The sequence below is a fragment of the Narcine bancroftii genome, chromosome 1 (genome assembly GCF_036971445.1).
Source record: "Narcine bancroftii isolate sNarBan1 chromosome 1, sNarBan1.hap1, whole genome shotgun sequence".
NCBI classification, from domain to species: domain Eukaryota; kingdom Metazoa; phylum Chordata; class Chondrichthyes; order Torpediniformes; family Narcinidae; genus Narcine; species Narcine bancroftii.
Genome location: NC_091469.1, coordinates 3248070 through 3269586, shown reverse-complemented (window position 1 = coordinate 3269586; position 21517 = coordinate 3248070). Strand labels below are relative to the sequence as shown.

The 21517-nt window shown below is 41.7% G+C and overlaps 1 protein-coding gene across 1 annotated transcript in view; it reads right to left on the bottom strand.

Moving 5' to 3' along the window:
* The window catches only part of abl1 (c-abl oncogene 1, non-receptor tyrosine kinase), a 194745-nt gene extending 173626 nt beyond the window's left edge, over window positions 1-21119 (bottom strand). The window contains exon 1 of the mRNA XM_069918694.1: window positions 20447-21119. Coding sequence (XP_069774795.1) covers window positions 20447-20579 — 133 coding nt within the window. The 5' untranslated portion in view covers window positions 20580-21119. The remainder of the gene's footprint in view (window positions 1-20446) is intronic.
* Between the last annotated feature and the right edge of the window lie 398 nt (window positions 21120-21517).

Genomic DNA, 21517 nt, shown 5'->3' with positions numbered 1-21517 from the left:
TGAAATTAACTTGGACAAGTATGCATCTTTGAAAGTTAAAGTGTAATTGAAAAGAGAAATCTTGTTACAAATAAATAGTTCTTGGAAATGGGAAGTTTTTTTTCCCACAAAAATATACTTTATTTGCAATAAATTATATAAACTATAGAAAATAAACTTCAAGACTTTTCATTCATTGATTCAATCATATCAGGAATATGAATTACAATACAGGAAAAATGGTTCAAAACTTTTACATCGTGTCAGTCAGTACATTTCACATTTCTTCTCTTAATACTCCGTTACCACCAATGCGACACCTTGTTGATTCTCCCTCTCCTCTGTTGGTTGAGGGGCTTCCCCCTCAGAGTAAGGTAATGGGAGGACTCTAAACTGTGCTCCTTCCCCACAGTACTTTTGTGTTAGCTGCACCAAGCCTCAGCACATCCCTCAGCACATACTCCTGCAGCCTGGAATATGCCAGACAGCAGCATTGCCGGACTGACATCTCAGTGTGCTGAAAGACCAACAGGTTTCGGGCCAACCAAAGAGCATCCTTTACCAAGTTGATGGTCTTCTTGCAGTTCTGGGATGTCGGACTCAGCGTGTGTTCCTAGGAACAGTTGATAAATCATGGAGTCCTCTGTAACATTGCCTCTGGGGATGAACTGTGTCAAAGCCCCCTGCATCCCTCTCCACATACTCTTGGCAAATCTACATTCAGCAACGACGTGGGTGACAGTCTCCATTCCACTGCAGCCGCCCTAAGGACAACGTGCATGGAGGATGATTTTCTGATTGTGCAAGATCTCACCGGGAAGGGTCCTCTCACTGCCAGCCAGGCCAATAACAAGCACCTGGAAATGGGAACTTTTTCCCTTCTCCAAAAAATAAACTTTATTTACAATAAATTATGTACAAAACCAAAGGCTATCCAAGACTTTACATTCATAGTTTCAATTCTATTGATTGAGATATTTACAAAACTTTTACATAGTGTTAGTAATCTCACATGAAGCAAGTTATTTACAGTACAGGAAAAACTGTTCAGAAACTTTTTACATTGTGTCAGTCATCTCATTTCATGTTTAACATTGTTGTCTTGATATTCAGTCACCACCCCTGTGGCACCTTGTTGTTACACCTCCCTCTCTGTTGGTTTAAAGAGCTTCCCCCCAGTGTCAGCCTCTCAGAGCCCAGTAATTTGAGGGGAGGGGGACGGGTCTTCTAAACAGTACTTCTTCTCCACAGTGCCCTTGTATTGGCTGCACCAAGCCTCAGCACATCCCTCAACACATAGTCCTGCAGCCTGGAATGTGCCACGTGGCAGCATTCCTGGACCGACATCTCAGTGTGTTGAAAGACCAGCATGTTTCAGGCTGATCAAAGGGTGTCCTTTACCGAATTGATGGTCTTCTAGCAGTTCTGGATGTCAGATTCAGAGTGTGTCCTCAGGAACAGTCTGTAAATCATGGAGTTCTCTGTCATGCTGTGCTGGGGATTAATCATGACACATCCCTTGCATGCATCTCCACACCACCCTCCTTGTGAATCTGCATTCGGCAAAGAGGTGGGCAACAGTCTCCACCCCACTGCAGCCGTACTAAGGATAGCATGCATTGAGGGTGATGTTCTGGTTGTACAGAAAGGATCTCTCTGGGAGGGTTCCTCTCACCGCCAGCCAGGCCAAGTCCTTGTGCTCATTAGTGAGCCCTGGTGATGAGGCATTCTGCCAGATGACCTCAACAGTCTGTTCTGGGAACCATCCTACCGATCCATCCATTCTCCTCTCTGTTTCTGCAGGACATTCTGTGCTGGCCACTATCTAATGGCCTTGAGGCCAAAGGTGTTGTCCTGGAAGAACTTTTCCATGAATAGGTAGTACAGCACAGTCAAGCCAGCTGAAACTTTGTGCCGCAACGAGCCCAGGCCTATTCTCTGCAACACCTAGGAGAGGTGGAACCTCAGCACTTGGCGCCCTTGTATCTTGGTTTCATGCACAGCTTGATGCAGCCACGTAGAAAGATAATCAGGATGAATTTCTGGAAGTTACGTTTAAATTTAAAATTAATTTAGACCCTATAATATTTTTTATTGGGCAACATTAAATCATTGTGTTTAGAATAGAAATTAGATAAATTTCAGATTCCTTTTCTGAGGTTGGCTTTAGCTGTAGCTAGAAAATGCTTAGCAGTTACTTGAAAGAATGAGATTCAGTTGAATATATTCAACAATGGCATATTGAGAAGATAATGTACAATTTGCAAAATATTTTTTTTTTAGCATGTTTGGAGCCTGTATATGGATTGGATGTGTACTAATTCTTGAAATATTTTTCCATGTATGGGTGGTGTGATCCCCAACCACAACGCATGTAAATGTATTATTTTAACTGTTCTCCATTTCTTTCTTTCTTTTCTTTTTGGGGTAGATTAGTAGGGGGGTGGGGGATGGAATAGGGATGGGGGAGGGGGTATTATGGGATTAAATATGTACTACATTGTATTTGACATGTATTATCTCTTATTGATTATAAATAGAGTTATCAAAAAAATCATCAGATGAGCGCCATGTTGGGTACACTCTTCCCCCCATCTTCCAATGACTTTTACATGGCACACTTTCTGACCCTGTCCATTTTGGAGCTTCAAATGAATCAGAACATTGCTCTGGTGACTGTCATGGGATAGGCCACACCTGCGTCATGTACAGCAGCATCGAGAGCACCTCACACCTAATCACCAAGTTTTCCCCTGTTATCGATAGGGAGCACGACACCCACAGTCCCAAATTTTGGTGGACTTTAGGGATCTGCTCTGTCCAATTCTTAGTGCATGGCTCAGCCCCTCCAAATTAGATCCTCAATACCTTCAGGTCGTCTGTTGTGACTGTGAAGGGGATGATGGACCAGTCAGTCCAGTTACCAAAGAGCATTGCCTCACTTCTTTTGGTTGACTCTGGTGGCTGATGCAGACTCAATTGCCCACATATTCTGGTCAGTCTCCAGACCGATTGTGTGTCCAAACAGAAGACTGTGTGTTGTCCATGTTCAGGGAGGCCTTGACCTGGGCAGCTCTGCTGCCTGGCAATGTTACTCCTCTTATGCCGTCGCCCTCTCTGATGGCAATGGACTCTATACAACACACAAATAAGACTGGATACAGAGGTAGCCTTGCCTAACTCCAAACTTAATGGGGAAGCTATGTCTCCCACCCGCTGATTTGGACTGCACTACAAATTTCTGTATAGAGCAGTTGGATCCAATTCCAAATTCCCTCCTCAAAACCCATTTTGGAGAGTACATGTGCAAAATCCAGTCAAAAGCCATCTCCTGGTCTGACCAGGCAGGCATCCACCTCACTGTCATACTCATAGGTGATGGTATCCCTGAGCAGCACGAGGCTATCAGAGATCTTCCTTCCTGGAACTGTGCAGGTCTGGTCAGGGTGGATCAATTGACAATGGCCTTTGACAGGAACTTGTAGTCTACATTTAGCAGTGAAATAGGTCTCCAATTACTGATGTCCTCCTCCTCTGTTTTGTAGACGAGAATGATCATGTCTTTCTTCATGGAGTCTGATGTGCTTCCTGCCAGGAGCATATACTTTCAGTGCTCCAGGCCCACCTAGTCCCAAAGAGACATGTACACCTTAACCGATAAGTCATCACTTCCGGGAGTCTTATCGACTCAGAAGGAACGGATGGAGTCTGTCAGCTCCCCCAGAGCTGATCCAGACATTCCCTCATACTGTCCTCTAAAAGCTCCATGAGGCAGGACAGGAAGATGTCGGAGGTCATTCTATCTGTAGCCTTTGTGCCACACAGGCTGGCGTAGAAGAATCTGCTGATCCTCTGAATGCCCATCTGCAAGGATGTGACTGAGTCATCCACTTTCTTAAGGCCATGGATCACAGAGCTCCCTCTGTGAGCTTTTTAGAAGAAACGCGAGCACATCTCATCCTACTCCACTGTGCAGACTCTGGATCTGAAGGTGATCTTGGAGGACTTTGGAGGTGAATAGCAAGGCTTGCTGGCTCTTCATCTCTTGGAGTTTCTCCCTCATTTCACCCCTCTCGAATACAGGAGTTTTTGTAGGTCATTTCCCTCCATCTTTGTCTTGCCCTCTAAACACCTTTGAGGATGAAGAACCTCTGTGTTTTCCTTGGTCACTTTCCACCACTCACGATTCTCCAACCAGCGTATTCCTTCTTTAGCTCCTCAATGTTTTCTGGGGTCAGCAACTTCACATTCAGCTTCCATGTCCTCCTTCTGGTCCTCCTGCAGGTGACAGGAAGCGCAAAGAAGGCAGTGGTCAGAGAAAAAGACCAGTGTGATGTCAGTGCTTCTGACTGTGACAGCCTTTGACATGAAGATGAAGTCTATCTGGGACCAGCTTGAGCCATGCGATCTTGACCAGGTGGGCTGTGGCTGTGCTCCACCTGCAGGGTTGCTGAAGGCATTGCACAGCTCTGCGTTCTTTATCGTCTCCATCCTGAAAGAGTTAACTAGTTTGCTGTCACACTGTTGGATCGCCCAGCCAATGCAGTTGAAATCCCCGGCCAGGACCTCACCTCCCACTGTAGGAACTGCTGGAAGATGGCCAGGCTCTTGCATTGATCAGCCAGAATGCTGTATCATAGTACTTAAGGTAATGCCCTCCAACCACCTACTTCATCTCTGTAATTGTGAAGTTACCTCCCTGCAGTCAAATCCTCTGCCCAAATGCGCGGTAATCGTTTCCCCCCTCAACCATACCGACAACCCATAGGGCCACTATTGCAACCACCTCTGATAGTTTTGGAAGTGTGGCAGCCTGCACTCTTGTAAAAACATGGCATCAACTTTAATTTTACTCAAATACTACAAAACATTTACACATTGTGTAGTCCGTTTAACACTTCTCACGTTACGAATACCAAATTTAATGTTCATTTTGGTTCTTTTGAGTCCACAGTCCGTAACCTTTCTCTTTGTACAATTAGTGTCCGTCAGTCTGAGCCATGGAAATGGGAACACATCCAGAGAGGAGGAAGGCATATGGCATGCTTGCCTTCATTAGCTGAGGCACTGAGCACAAGATCTCAGATGTCAATGTATAAAACATTGCTTTTCCATACGGAGCATCATGTGCAGTTCTAGTTTTCACTCGATAGAAGATGTGATTGAGCTGGAGGGTACAGAAAAAGTTCACAACAGAACTATCTGGACTTTAACTCATCAGGAGATTGGATTGGCTAGAGGTTTTCCCTGCAACAATAGGTGCTAAGAGGTGACAAGAGAGAACATAGAACATAACAGGTCCTTCAGCCCACAAGGTTGCGCCGACCTATGTAAACAACTCCACAGCAATGTAATCCTTCCCTGCTTCTCACCTATAACACTATTTAAAAAAAAACATCCACGAACCTATCCAAGAGTCTTCTGAATGTCCGTCCCCATTGTACCAGCCTCCAAAACAACCCCCATCAATCATTCCAGGCACCCACCACTACGTGTAAAAAATGAACCTGCATCCAACAGCTGTCACCCCAGGGAAAATGAGGCACCTTATTCTGAAGAAGCAACTGAAAATGTTTTGGCCTATCACATGGCCTTGAGCAATTTCTGCAGTGATATCTTGAGGGTGAAATGATTGGCACTGATAATACAACCATCATGAAGTACACTCCACCCAATGAAGTTCTTCCCTTTGATATCCAGTTTTAAGGGTGCCTCAATGCCACACTCAGTGAGATGCTGCCTTGATGGCCAAAGCAATCACTCTTACTTTACCTTTAGACTTCAGCAGATTGGTCCTTATTTGGACCAAATCAGGGGAGGTGTCTGGCCTTGATGTCTTTGCTGGTTCTATTGCTGTCAGTCAATTCCTGTCACTATGTGATAGAAGAGATTTTCTGAGGAAGGAGAGATGGATCATCAATTTGGCACTGCTACCTGACCATGGTTGTGTCAGCCTTTCCTTTGGTACTCACACTGCTGAGCTCACTCATTGTTGAGGATGTATTCTTTGAGCCGCCTCCATTTATTAATTTGCGCCACCATTTACAACTAAATTTGAAAAAAACTGCAGAACTATGAACCAATCCATTGATTGTGAGATGATGTAGCTTTGTTCGGTGCATGCTGCTTGTCAATTAGCATTACTGGGCTAGCACTTCATTTTTAGTCTGCTTCCTATTGTTCCTGATGTATATTTTTACACCCCTCATTGAGGTTAAATTCATCCTCTGGCTTGACAATAATGCTAAAGTGAGGGACATGGGTTATGCATCTCTGCTATTTCCTGCTCATCTGCCCTAGCCCCTTACCTCCATAGACACACAAGGACAGGGTTTCCCTCATCCTCATCTACCACCCCACCATCCTCTGCATCCAACGCATCATTTTCTACAATTTCCACCACCCACAATGAAATCCCAGCACCAGACACAACTTCCCCTCCCCACTTTCTATAGGGATTGCTCCCTCTGTGATTATCCAGTCCATACATTCCTTCTCACCAATCACTCCCAGTATTTACCACTGTGACCACAAGAAGTTCTTAATTTCCATTTGCATTTCCTCTCTCATTGACTATTCAGGGACCCAAACTGAACTTCCAAGTGCAGCAACACTTCACCTATAAAGTTGTAGGGTCCATTTACTGCATCTAGTGCCCCGATGTGGCCTCTTCTACATCAGAGACTGGACACAGACTGGAGGTCACTTCATTGAGCACCTTCATTCTGTTTGCTGCAACAGTAAGGACCTCCCAGTGGCCAACCACTTCAATTCCACACCCTATTGCCACACTGACCTGTCTGTCCATGACCTCATGTATTGCCTTTTTTTTTGTAATTCTTTATTTATCCAATTATGAACCATATCAACCAATATATTGACAGATGCATCTCTTATTATTCAGTGACATTTTCTCTTTTTTTCCCCATCCCTCCCTTCCCACCCCCCTCCAAAAACAGTAAATATTGGACATATAAAATACAATAAAACAATATCTTTATACAAAAGGAATACAAACAAAAAAGACGTATCATCTACTTATTCACATTAAATCTGATCGTGTTTATCTTCTTATCATTTTAGGTGGTGGTGGTCCGAGGCCTGCTCTTTCTGTTATGTTCCAAATATGGTTCCCAGGTTTTTTCAAACATTGTAACTTTTTCTTGTAAATTTTATGTGATTTTTTTTCCCCAATGGGATACACTTAAACTTGGTTATATATTCCATTAATGTTTATACTCATATGGTCCAATGTGGCCATCTTATATTTTTATTTTCACTTTTCTGCCTCTCCACCACCTCCATCCCTTTTTTCCCCATTACTGTTTTATTAAGTTTTCCATTTTAATCTGAAGATATGACAATGCATTTAAGACCTGAAATACCCCAACAATCCCCACAAGCAATAACCCTTTAACATGAACTGCCAAATTAAGGACACCTGCAAATATACAGCTCCTTCTATTCTGTCTCCACAGTATTCAATCAGATGGCATCAATATCAACCTCCAATTTCTGTTAACTCTCTCTTTTTCTCTTAGGCCTGTCTCCTTTCCTCCAGCTCCACCACCTTCCCTTCCTTGTCCTATAAAGATAGGCCCTCTCCCCCACCCCCTTACTTCTCTTCTGCTTTCCCACCTGCACCCATCTCTTAACCAGTAAAAGCACAAAAACGCTGGAGGAACTTAACAGGTCAAGCAGTGTCCATAGGAGGTAAAGAAAGATACAAAAGCAACATTTCAGACCTGGGCCCTACAAGGTATGAGCAAAAAGCAAGGGGAGAGGGAGAACATCATATGGATAGGGGGAGGGGGAAGAGATGGCTAACAGGAACCAGAGAAGTTTATGTTACTGCCATCTGTTTGGAGGGTGCCAACCTGTGAACATGTGTTCCGCCCACTTCTCTTTACCTTCCACACATTCTTTTTCCAGATGCCTGCTAATTTTAAAGGGTCAGGTCTGAATTGTTAAATGCCTTTTAATCACTATAATTGCTGCATAGCCTGCTGAATTTCTCCAACACTTTTGTATACTGATTTGTTATTCTTTCTTGCTGCTCGTTTCAGAAGACTGGCTCAAGAATCAAGACCTATATATTTGACATTGTGAAGCAACAATTAGAGATGTACACTTTGTCTCAAAAACTGCAATGGACTATAAATTTCCAAAAAAACTAATAGCATTTTACGTACTATTCTAATTTTCAAAGCTTGCTTAAAGCGAACACTTCCAGTCCCTGCTGCACAGGGCCACAACATTCATCAACAACTCATAATGCACCAACTCAAAACTCACTCTCTTCCCTGTCACACAGGTGATTCTAGAGCCCAAAATGATAACTGAACAACACCAAACTACTGCCAACATTTGCTGGCATCACCCAATTGTTAATCATTCACCCAAATCCCACCCAATTTGCCTTAATGAGACATATTTAAAAGCACAAAACTGGAAATAAAAATACTTAAAACTGACCCATAAGAGGATATTCTAATATCAGAAGCAAAGCATTTAGGTATACAATCATTTATTTTAAGTGATATCATTCAGTCCTGTTGATTTTAGATTTATTGTTAGAGTACATACATGGCACCACATACAACTTGGAGATTCTTTTTCAGTGGACAAGGCAGAATTACCACTTATTGGTAGTGGAAAAAACTGGACACAGTGTATACATGTAAATAAATAAAGAACGGTAAACAGATAACGAATGTAAACAAACTGTGCAACAGCGAAAATTAAGAGCCCTTGAATAAGTCCCTGATTGAGTTTGTTGTTGAGAAGTCTGATGGTGGAGTAGGAGCAGCTGTTCCTGAATCTGGTGGTGCGAGTCTTGTGGCACCTATACCTCTTTCCTGATGCAGCAGCGAGAACAGTGTGTGCTGGGTGATGTGGATCCTTGATGATTGTTGCCACTCTTCGACAGCAGCGTTCCCTATAGATGTTCTCTCAAGTGGAGAGGGTTTTGCCTATGATGTTCTAGGCTGTGTCCACTACCTTTTGGAGAGCTTTACGCTTAGGGATATTGGTGTCCCCATACCAGACCGTGATGCAGCCGATCAGCACACTTTCCACCACATATCTGTAGAAATTTGCCGAGGTTTCTGTTGCCATACCAAACCTCTGCAAACTCCTAAGAAGAGCTTTGCTCACAATGCCATTAGTGTGTTGGATCCAGAAAAGATCCTCCAAGATAGTGACTCCCAAGAATTTACATTAGCTCACCCTCTCCACCTTTGATCCCCCAATGATCACAGTATTGTATAATCAGGCTTTCTTTTCCTGAAGTTAACAATCAGCTTAGTTTTGGTGACATTAAGTGTGAGGTTGTTGTTGGTGCACCATTCAGCCAAGTTTTCAATCTCTCTCCTGGATGACAACTCATCCTCTTCCTTTATACAACCCACTACCGTGGTATCATTGGCAAATTTGTAGATGGTGTTATTGTCGTATCGAACCACACAGTCGTAGGTGTAAAGTGAGTAGAGCAGGGGGCTAAGAATGCAGCCCTTTGGCGCTCTAGTACTGATGAAGATTGTGGAGATGTTCTTACAAATTCTCACTGATTGTGATCTGGAGGCAAGTAAATCCATAATCCAATTACACAGTGGCGTGTGGAGTCCAAGATCTTGGAGTTTGATCAGTTTTGAGGGGATGATGGTGTTAAGTGCTGAACTGTATTTAATAAAGAGCATTCTAATGAATGCATCTTTACTGTCCAGGTGTTCCAGGGCTTTGTGCAGAGTCAGTGAGACGGCATCCACCGAAGACCTGTTGTGATGACAAGCGAATTGGAATGTATCCATGTCACCGCTTAGACAATAGCTGATATGCTTCAACACCAGCCTTTCAAAATACTTTTCACTGTTGATACAAGTGCTACTGGTGATAGTCATTAAGGCAGGTTACATACCCAGCCAGGTACTCCACTCAGGCTGGATGTTTTCCTCAAATTCACTCCCGAGGTAAACATGCACATCTGAGCACTGGTGGACCTCAGGTCTGTGTGTTCAGCCTGCTTCTGTTCATGCCACTGACCCATGACTGCATAGCTAGATCTGGCTCCAACAGGGTTATTATGTTTGCAGACGACACAACAGTAGCTGGTGCCATCAGCAACAATGATGAGTCACACTACAGAGGTGGTCAACCTCATGAAAAGGTACGAGAGTAACAACCAGAGTCTCAACGTGCACAAAACTAAGATGATCACGGACTTCAGGAGGACCAGTAATGACCACCCTCCACTACACATCAACAACTCTGTTGTAGTGAGAGTAGAGAGCACCAATTTATTTTAATATAAAAGAGTTCACTTAACTGGTGACATATCGCGGACATTCAACATCTCCTCACTTGTCAGTCTTCCTGAGAAGACTAAAGCAGGCAAGGCTACTGGCCACCATTATGTCAACCTTCTATAGGAGCTCTATTGAGTGCATCCTGGCAGGTATGGTTGCTGCAGAGAAATAGATTGAAGGTCAATCCACAAGACCATAAGAGTGGCGGAGAGGATCACTGGAGTCTCCTTCCACACCCCACACCCCCAAATTGATGTGATCTATGTAGATTATTTTTTGTATCTGTTTAAATTATATTACTTCATTCTCAGTTGTATTGGGGAAAGGGGGGGGGGTGGAGATAAAAATGCACTCTCTATGTCATGTTGAAAGAGATTGTACTATTTGTTTGAATTTGTCTTTAAAAATAAAAAATAAATTATAAAAAAAACTGTCAGATTTGATTTAGAGCAAAGGCAGAGAAACAGTATAGATGAACAAATCATCTTTAAATTAACAGAATGGGAAAAGAGGATTGAAAGACTGATTAGCCTCCTCTTTGTATCAAATAGAACAGAAAATGCTTTAAAATATTCCTCAGTTGGGCAGTATCTATAGACAAAGTTAATATTTCCAGTCGATTACTTTTCTACAGATGTGGCTGACCAGTTGAATATTTCCAGTATATTTGGCTTTTGATAGTAATCAATTTATTAGAGGAAGATTGAAGTATTTAGAATTGTTTGTTATATTCATTTAATAAATATCCTACTGTGGTGGCACGTCGTTTGGCAGGCAAACCAGCCCCGCTTGTAACACATGCGTTGGGGCAGCCGGCCAAAATGGCGCCGTCGGGGGTTTCCCCTTTGACCTCTGCACTGGGCTCAGAAGCCTGAGCTTGGGGACCCACGTGATGCCCTGGTGACGTCAGCGCCCCCAGCACAGTTCTCAGCCAGGTCCGGGGTGGGAGTACAAGGCCAGCCAGGCAGCCGCAATAAATCAGTTCTGCTCACTGAGCTCAACCCGTCTGGTTGTGTGTTATTTCAGTAGCAGTGTGGCTGCCGCTACACTACTCAGATTGTTCTGACTGTAAAGATCTAACCATTCACGACAAAAGCAAGCTTATGATACATCTTTCACCACTCATCATGCTTAATGTAACTGGAGAAAACAAGATTCCAAAACATAGGTCAATCTAACTGAATGCCCAATTAGTCAGCATTATCCTCTCGAATAAATTATTATTTAATAGCTTTCAGTAACAATCGACTCAACCACAAGCAATGTTGATTCATTGTATTTTTTTTTACAACAGTACATTCAGTTATGAGCATTTAGCACCTTTTAAGCAAGTTGAAAACATTCAGCCACAATGTCCTTGGTAATCAGAAGGCTGATGGTTGGCTGAAGACAGAACTTAAGCTTAAAACACTGCATTAATTCATATACACACATCAACAAAACCCAACTCAACCTTTACCACTTCTCTTAACCTCTATACCCACCAAAATGTGTGATAATTGTCTAACATCTTGATCACCATAAGCAGCAATTTCCATTATAAAACAATTAGGAGGTCTGAGGCCAAAATTCCAGATCCTCAAAGCAAACATCATATTTCCAAAACTGTTTTTCTTCCAAATAGCCACAAGAAATTGAACCATGCTGCTTGCAACCTTGATATCACATCAGATCAAAGATGAATTATGTGCCACTTATTCTCATCTTCATGACAGTTTTACCATTTCCAACTTCAACTGCAAACTCTGCTGTTGAACGAACTCATCCACATTGTTATTACAAATCAATGACCTCCATGGACTCCTCCAGTTTTATCACTTCCAGGATCCTGAAATTCAGGGTCCTTGATTAAATGCAAATTGAAACATTCCTCCACTGGTCACTAAACTATCCAATGCCAAGATCCTAAAACTCACAAAAATCCTCAAATTCCTTATCTTAGACTTTGAAGTGAATCTTAAAAATAATTAGATTTTGTTTTTGTCTGTTTAGTCTCATAATATCTTTGTGGCAATTGCTCTGTACATCCAAGTCAGCATCGTCTGTACAAACGTGAGAGTGGGATAAAATTCTTCTTTCAATACTTCGGCTCAATGCAGATCTGGTTAACTAACATTCATGTTAAATTTCACACAAATGTGGCTTCTAAAGGACCACTAAATTGGAAACTACTCAAAGTTCAAATTTACTGTCATCACGTACAACCCTGAGATTCTTTTTTCTGCTGGACATAGCAATTTCTATACCAGTGACCGTAAATGAACTGCAAATGTTAATATAATTGCACAGTAATAAATAACAAGCATACAAGTCCTTAAATGAGTCTTTAATTGAGTATAGATATCCTCTACTGCTTGAGTCTGATTATCGAGGAGTAGCAACTACTCCTAAATCTGGTGGTACGAGTCCAGTGGCACATGTACCTCCTTCATGATGGGAGAAGTGAGAACAGAGTTATGGCCTTGGTAGTGCAGATCCCTAGTAATTAATGCTGCTATATTTTATATATTATATATGTATTTTAATAGCTATGTGAAGATTCTATTCATGATTCTGCCTTTTTTAGTAAGCCGACTCCTGAGAAAAAAATGCTGAAGTAGGCAACACTGCTGCCCACACTGCCCATGCCTCATGCTAAGAAAAATTTACTCGAGAGCTGCTCTGCATACTATCCAACAGATATCAGAACAGCCCCATAATTCTGTGAATACAAGACAAAAGTTGAGTTCCTTGTATCTCAAGTATTAAAATATGCAAGAGCTTGTTCAAAATACAACATTGTGGCCAAGTGATGCTTTCAAGAGCATTCTGGAGGCAAGAACCCTGCAACTGTTGCATAACTTTTGAAAATTATGAAGTTAGAAAATCTCCAGGACCAGACAGGATTTACCCATGGCTTCTGTGGGAGGCAAGGGAAGAAATTGCTGAGCCACTGGCAATATCTTTGCATCATCACTAGGAAGAGAAGTTGCAGAGGGTTGCAAATGTTGTTCCCCTGTTCAGGAAAGAGTAGAGATAACCAAGGAAATTGTCACCACAGAAGACTGGTGAGTCTTAGTTCAGTAGTGGGCAACGTGTTAAGAGAAAATCCTGAGAGTTAGGATTTACAATCATTTAGAGAGGCATCATCTGATTGGGGATAATATATAGATTTCAATTAGGTATTTGATAAGGTTCACCATGAAAGGCTCATTCAGAAAGTAAAGAGGCATGGAATCCAAGGAAGCTTTGTTTTGTGAATACAAAATTGGCTTGCCCACAGAAGATATTGAAGCTGGTTCCTATTTTCCATGGAGGTCAGTGGTATTTCATCGGGATCTCTTCTGAGACCTGTTCTCTTGGTGATTTTTATAAATAATATGGATGAAGAAGTGGAAAAGTGGGTTACTAGACAAAGGTCTAGTGTCGCCACAGATTATTGAGGGACATTGATGGGATGCAAAGTTGGTCAGAGAAGCAACAGATGGCATTTAATCCAGAAAAATGTGAAGCTCTTTACAGTTGGTCAAATTTGAAGGCAGAATACAATGTTTATGGGAAGATTCTAAGCAGTGTGGAGAAATTGAGGGATCTTAGGGTCTGTGTCCATAGGATCGTGTTTTTAAGGTGGCATATGGCATGTTGGCTTTTGCTAATCATGGGATAGCGTTACAAGATCTTAGACCTCACTTGGGACATTGTGCTTAATTCTGGTCACCTCACTACAGGAAGTATGTGGATGATTTAGAGAAGGTGCAGATGAGATTTACAAGGGTGTTCCTGGATTGCAGCCTCAAGAGGATAGGTTGATTGAACTGGTCTTTTCTCCTTGAAGCAAAGGAGGATGAGGGGTGATTTGACAGGTGTATATGATGATGAGGAATTAATTGCCCAGAGGTATTTTTCCCACAGCTGAAATGGCAAACATGAAGGGGCAAAGTTTTAAGGTGCTTGGGAGTAAGTACAGGAGGATGCAGGAGGAAAGTCTCCCCCTCCCCCCCCAAGAGTGTGGTGCATGGAATGCTGTCAGCAGTGGTGGAGGCAGGTATGATGGGATCTTTTAAGAGTCCATTAAATAGGTACATGGAATGGAGAGAAAAAAAGAGGGTTATGCAGTAAGAAAATTCTAGGCAGTTGTTAGAGTAGATTATTTGGTCAGGACAATGCTGTGGGCCGTAAGGCCTTTATTGTGCTGCGGCTTCTATGCAGGCTGAGGAAAAAATGAGCACTAATGAGATAAAAATGTAGAAGTTTTCTCAAATGCAACTTATTCTTACTATTCATTCTAGGAACTGGCAAGGAAAATAATTTATCAGTTGAGTACAGCCTGAAGCAAACTCAAGGTACTTGAGTGTTCATCCGCCATACCATACAAACTGTAACCTCAAAATGTTACAAGAAAAAAGTGACATTTTAATGAACAATACATGAACCAAAAAAAAGCTTTTTTGCCCTCATTCAAAGCTTATTATTCATTCCTTGCTTAGTTAATTCAACAGATAAAATGTCCAAATTGCTGGAAATATAATAATAAAAATATTGGTGGGTGGAAAAGAGAATGGTAAGTAAATGAAAGTTGTAAAATATTGAAGTCTGCAGACACCGTGATTGAAGTAAAAATGCAAGTGAAACAAGCTGCCTCCTACAACAATCATGAATATCAAGCAATTCTGAAATTAACACTAGCACTCTGAGATTATTCAGCTTGTCAGGCATATCTTTCATAATATATTCACAGCATGTGGGTTTTATGTAAGGTTGTGTGTTAAAACCCCACAAAACCATAAGCACATCCTGTGGATAAACTTGATGTTAGGTTTCCTAAATGTAACCACAAAACTCAAAATAACAATTCATCTGCAACATATTGTTTCACTACCTTCATTTCTGATTGCCAACATTCTCAACAACAAACACAAATGAATGTGACAAATGTTTGTCCATGACATAGTGCAATGGAGAAGGAACTAAATGATAATACAGGTTGCAAAGGTAAATGTGCAACAGCATATCTCTTCTTCTGACTATTGTTAGGTCTGCTTTGTTCATGAATGAGTGAGACAAACACCAGGCTGAGTCGAAATCAGGGTTCTTTGTTCTTTATTACCGGATTGTAACACTTGCGACCAACCAGGTTAGTCGGAGAATGCATTCTGCCGTTATCAGCAAAATGGTGATTTTTTATACCCTTGGATATGTGCTTAGAACATCATCATATCATTACTTGTCCAATGACTAAAACTGTTGCTATCCTTTCCCTGCTAGTTTCCTGCCTCTCAATCCATCAATGTCTCTCTTATCTTGTAAGTACAAGGATGCATTTACATCTTGTTACAGCCCTGTACATTCCCATCTCATGATGTTTTACCTAACAGGAGTACAAGGACACCTCCCCTTCTTGTTACTGCCCTGTACAGGGTAACTCCCTACACATTCCCATCTCATGATGTTTTACCTTACACTATCCATCCAATAGGATGATGATGGTTCCCTTCAGTCAATTTGTGGGGTTTGATATGTGTATCCTGGAGTGGCTGTACAGGGTGATCCTTGACAGGCACTGCTTGCCACATATTTAGCAGGTGAGGCCTGCAGGGGCAGAGGCTCTGTTGTGGTGCTTCCTGTGCCTCTCCGAACTTGTTCTCAGCAGCATCCACACTTTTTTCTGATAGCATCCCTCCACTGGGAGCGGTCTTGAGCAAGATCCTCCAACGTTGAAGGGTCAATGTCGGCTTTCTTGAGGCTCCTGTGCAGAACATTCTTGTACTGTAGATAACATTGATGTAGGGGTCGGGGGGGAAATGGAATCCACTGATCCTCTCTGCCACTCTTATGGATCAGTGGATTGACCTCCAATCCATTTCTCTACAGCACTACATTATGATGCAGCCAGCCAGGACACTCTTGATAGAGCTCCTATAGGAGGTTGACATAATGGTGACCATGAACTTTGCCCGCTTCAGTCTTCTCAGGAAGTGCAGTCGCTGTTGAGTATTCCGGACAAGTGAGGAAATGTTGAGTGTCCATGATAGGTCATTAGTTAAGAGAACTCCAAGGAACTTGGTGCTCTCCACTCTCTCTACTACAGAATTGTTGATGTCTTGTGGACCATTCTTGGTCCTCCTAAAGTCCACAATCATTTCTTTCATCTTGTCCACGTTGAGTCTCTCACACCATTTCATGAGATTTTCCACCTCTTCCCTGAAGTGCGATTCATTGTTGCTGATGAGGCCAATTACTGTTGTGTCATCTGGAAACCTGATGACACTGTTGGAGCTTGATCTGGCGATGCAATCATGGGTCAGTTGAGTGAACAAGAACTGGCTGAGCACACAACTGAGGTGTGCTATTGCTTGATGTTCTGCTACAGACTTGGAGAGACTGGGGTCTTTCCTTTAGGAAATCCAGAATCCAGTTACAGAGAGGAGTGTTGAGTCCCACCAAGAACAGCTTCTCCACCAGCCTCTGGGGAATGATCATATTAAATGCCAAAGTTAATGAGCAGCAGCCTGCCGTATGAGGTGTCGTTTTCTCAGTGGGTCAAGGAGGAGTGAAGGGTCAAGGCTATCACATCGTCTGTGGAACAATTTCTTCTATAGACAAATTGAAATGGATCTAGCATCTCCGGGAGGTGTGCTTTTATGTGTTTCATCACCAGACACCTTCAGCATTTCATAATGGTGGAGGTGAGTGCCACTGGGCGGTAGTCATTGAGGCCTGTTATCGCCACCCTCTTAGTTACAGGGATGATGGTGGCTGTTTTGAACCCTGCAGGAACAATGCAGGGAGGAGTTGAAGATGTCTCTGAAACCTCCATCAATTCATCTGCACAGGAGATGGTCAACACAGACCAAAAAGGTTAACGGGTCCCGCTGTCTTACGTGGATTCCCCTTGGATTGGGTCCTCCTCAGCTCGGCCTTGGCTATGCATGGGGCCTGTTCATTTGGAGGACACAAAACCTTCTTTGGCATCATCCTATTCTTCTCATCAAACCGTGCATAGAAGGTGTTCAGTCTGTCTGGAAGGGAGGTATCATTGTCCTCAATTTGCATGGTTGACGTGATACATTATAGTCTTGATCCCTTGCAACATGCGGCTCGCGTTGCTGGTGTCGTACAATCTGTGGGTCTTCTGTGCGTACCCCAGCTTTACCTTCCAGATTGCACTGGAGAGTTCAGCCCTGGCTGATCTTAGTGCCATCCTATCACCTGTGATGAAGGCAGTGTCACGAGCTCTGAGAAGGGCCCAGACCTCTGCATCCAACCATAGTTTCTGATTACTCCTGGTTGTGAAGCATTTGATCTCAGTGACATCCTCAATGTACTTGCTGATGTAGCCAGTTTACGATTGTTGACAGTGGCCGCCTGCTTGAAACAGCTCCAGTCAATGGTCTCAAAGGAATCTTGTAGTGCTACTACGAATCCTGTCCAGCCATGCCCTGATCTCCCTGCAAACTGCTCTAATTTGCTTTGTCAGCATCTGTGTGCCAGGGTTAGCAGAACAAATATGTGATCCGACTAACCATGGTGGGGCGAGGTGCAGCCTTGTATGCACCAAGGATGTTGGTGTTCACCAAATCCAGGGTGTTCTCTCCTCTAGTGGCAAAGTTAACGTACTGCTGAAAACGTAGTAAGACCATTTTCAGGTTAGTGTGATTGAAGTTGCCAGCAACAATCATGGCACCATCAGCGTGGGACATCTGGGCTTCGAAGATGGCACCATAGATTATTGACCTAAAATATATACTGCATAATTCCCTGCAGATGCTGCCTGACCTGTTGAACATTTCCAGCATATGTTGCTTTAAAATTTTCAAAATTAGTATTTTAAAATACATTAAAAATATTTTTAACAAAGCTCAGCATCCAATTTTAATCGAATTCACAGATGGAATAGGACTATTGAGTCCTATGGCTATTAAGATCTAAATTTTGAAAACTTTTCCCTGGCAGAGTTCCATTGCTTTAAGAACAGTGCAGATATGTGCATTTAGTGCACCTGTACGAGAAATGGTCAACATGAATCAATTGGATTTGGAGTATGAAACCACAATCAAATATTTGCAGGATGCAGTAACAAAAATTATAGTTAGTGAATCACATTTTAGATAAAAACCTTCAAAACCTCATCTATTAACATTTAGAAATAGGAGTACAGAGAAAGGCCATTCAGCCCTTCAATCTGTTCTGCCATGATCTTACTGAATGGTAGATCGACATACTCAATACCATCTACCCAATTTGGTTCCACATCCCTCACAAAAAGTGTCTGAAGTAATCAGTTCTCAATTTTTTTTACTCCAATGTCAACAGCATTTTCAAAGCCATTACATGATCTTGATTCTACCAAGTGATAACTAATCATCTCCATTGTAGCGTCTTGTTTTTTTCATGTTAAATGAACATTTTTTGCCTTTTCATGCAAGTTTCTTTATGGTTAATGTGTTTTTTTAAAATATATATATATATATATATAGTTATTTTGTGTTGTGGGGGAGAGGGGATAAAACCAGACTCAGTCGAAGAAATGTAAATATACTTGATGAATGTAATTGTTGTACTGTGAACTATTGGAACTGAGTTTGGAAAAATCATAAAAATATTCAAAAAAGTAATAATCTCCATTCAGCTTTATAATTACATCACATGAAAATAGTATTTTGATTTGAGAACAAACATTTTGAGTCTTGTGAATTTAATTGTGTCAGTCATTATAAGGAAAGTTCTGTAAAACTCAGTTGACCGGCACAAAAGCCAAAGAAACATTTAAATTATGTTGTGTCATTCTATTTATTACGAACTTTTCCTCCAAACTAAATGATAGTTACTTCCTTCTCAACAAAACACTTTCAAAGAGTGGAGAATTATTTTTTTTTTTTAATAACAGTTAAATGTTTATTAGGAAGCATGATCTCTTTGAAATTCAACTGGTCGACAGTTCACATGTAACGTTCACAATTCACCCAAGTTTAGCACATTAATGGGGTCTTAAGGATAAATGTACCACTGGCAGATGGAAAAATACATGCTCAAATCAAAATAATCCTGTGTTACATAACAGCAATAACCTCCTCACCCTCTTCTAGCTCTCAGAACTACGTCAATCCCTTTGTTTCCTTGTAATTTATTGTTTCACATACTTGGCAATTCCATTCCTTAACATGGAATCTCAGCCACCACAGGTAGGAGAGATAAACTGGTGCTTTTAAGAAAAAGAGAGATTAGGCACAAAGAAAAAAACTGAGAGGAATATATTGATTGTGTGACATAGAACAAAAATTCCTTCTGGGCATAATCACCGGTATAGATTAGCTTGGCCAGATGAGCCAATTTCTCTGCTCCAAAAATCTCTATTTTTCAAGGATAAATTGAAAAATTACACCTCACTTAAATGGAATAAATAAAAACAATTACATTGAATATTTCCTTTCAAAGCTTGTTAATGATTTTGTACATCTTTGTATAATTACAGTACTTGGTCTCAGCCAGGCTTCAATATTCCTTGAATATGCCACCTTCCAGCCATTGTTTGTGAGCAACACATCATGTACAATAAATTATCCTTCACCAATGTAGCTGCAATAGAGTAAAAATATTAACGTGTTCAAGTCCATATAAACACTTTGGAAGATATTGACCAGCACAATTTTTACATCACACATCACCAAAACTTCATTTAAATGTTTTAAGGTCTTGGAACATCCTGAGGCACAATATATAAGCTATTCTTTCTGGTTTTAAACAAGTGTGTAAACGTACAAATGGATGACTCTCATTCAAAGCTGAATCACTATACTGCATGGATTTCAAGTACCATAACTTAAATAATAACTATTTTCCATTAATTTACAGCAACCTTACATAGAAACAAATGATGTAGTGATTAGATACAAGTAAATTTATAAATTTCAAAATACTTGCAGACAGGTTACAATCCAAGAAAAAGTTCAATACGTTGATTGCAGGAACCTCCAGTTTTGGGACATAACTTAATCCTGCCACCATTCCCCCCCACCCCCCCAAAAAAGTCCTTCTCAATAATTAAAAATCGTATAATAAACAGAATTCAGTTTCATTCACGTCTCCACAAAACACGAGATAACTCATCACTAAATTCTTTGGCCGATTGAAAGATCATAGCTGACGCCAACGATTATTTCTCTAATCATGAGATTTCTCCTTACCATGCTCCACAAAAACATTGAAATGTTGAGTTCCATGTTTAGCTGATTCTTTCCTCCCTCCTTTGATAAACTGCAGCGCAGTTAGAGTCGGCCTCTTTTGGTCCGCAAGAACTTTGCCTGGTTGTTGCCCCATAAATTAATTGACTCCAGGTCCATACAAATAAGACAATCATTAAAAACTAAGAACGAGTGGGGTCCGAGGAGCAGAGGAGACAGAAAAAGTTAGGATTAACCTCTCAGACGAAGGGGGGGGGGGGAAAAAAGGACTTGAGGCTCAGACCCTGGTAGGAGGGGCAAGAGGGACTCACAGGTTGGATTTTAAAGGATGGAGTGTTGATAGAAGTAATAAATTAGGAGTCAAAATGAGAAATAAAGTGGGTACCAAGACAGGGGTATTGGCCAAAGGCTTTGGGCAGAGAAGGGTCACAGAATTTGAGTCAAAGTTCCAAGCCCAGAGAGAAAGGTTTTTGAGAACCCTCTGAGTTCCTTCACGGGGCAATACTTCGAGCCGACTCCGTTCCCATCGGCTCCTCTTCCCTCATATTTCTCTTCTTACACCTTGGAGAGGCAGGGGTAAGAGAAGGGACTGAAGATAAAACTTTCCGAAGATGAAAGTCGTATCCCCTCCTTCTCCCTCACTTAACCAGAAAAACCCGCCATGTTTGGGGGTAAACGGTACTCAAAACGAGGTTACGTCAGAACCCATGACGTCATCGCGCAGCCACCCTCCCGGATTATCCGCCAGTTGCGAAGGATTCCAGTCAATGAGGGAGGTATCTGTCACCTGCAATGGTTTTGCTTAAAAGTTGAAAGGCTTCCTTAACTTTTCAAAGTTTCTTTTTTTGAAACCTGCGGGTGTATAAATGAGATGCCGTTGAGAGTTGAAAACACGTGAGATATTGAGTTTCTGAAAGGAAATAAAAAGCGTTAAACTGAAAAAATAAATCCGAGTGAGAGCATTTTAATCAATTTAGGACATTGGATGGGAGATTTTGCCAGAATAATACCAGTGATGGAGGATTTATAGGAAGATGAGAGAATTGGGATTGACCTTGAAGAGAATGAAGAAGA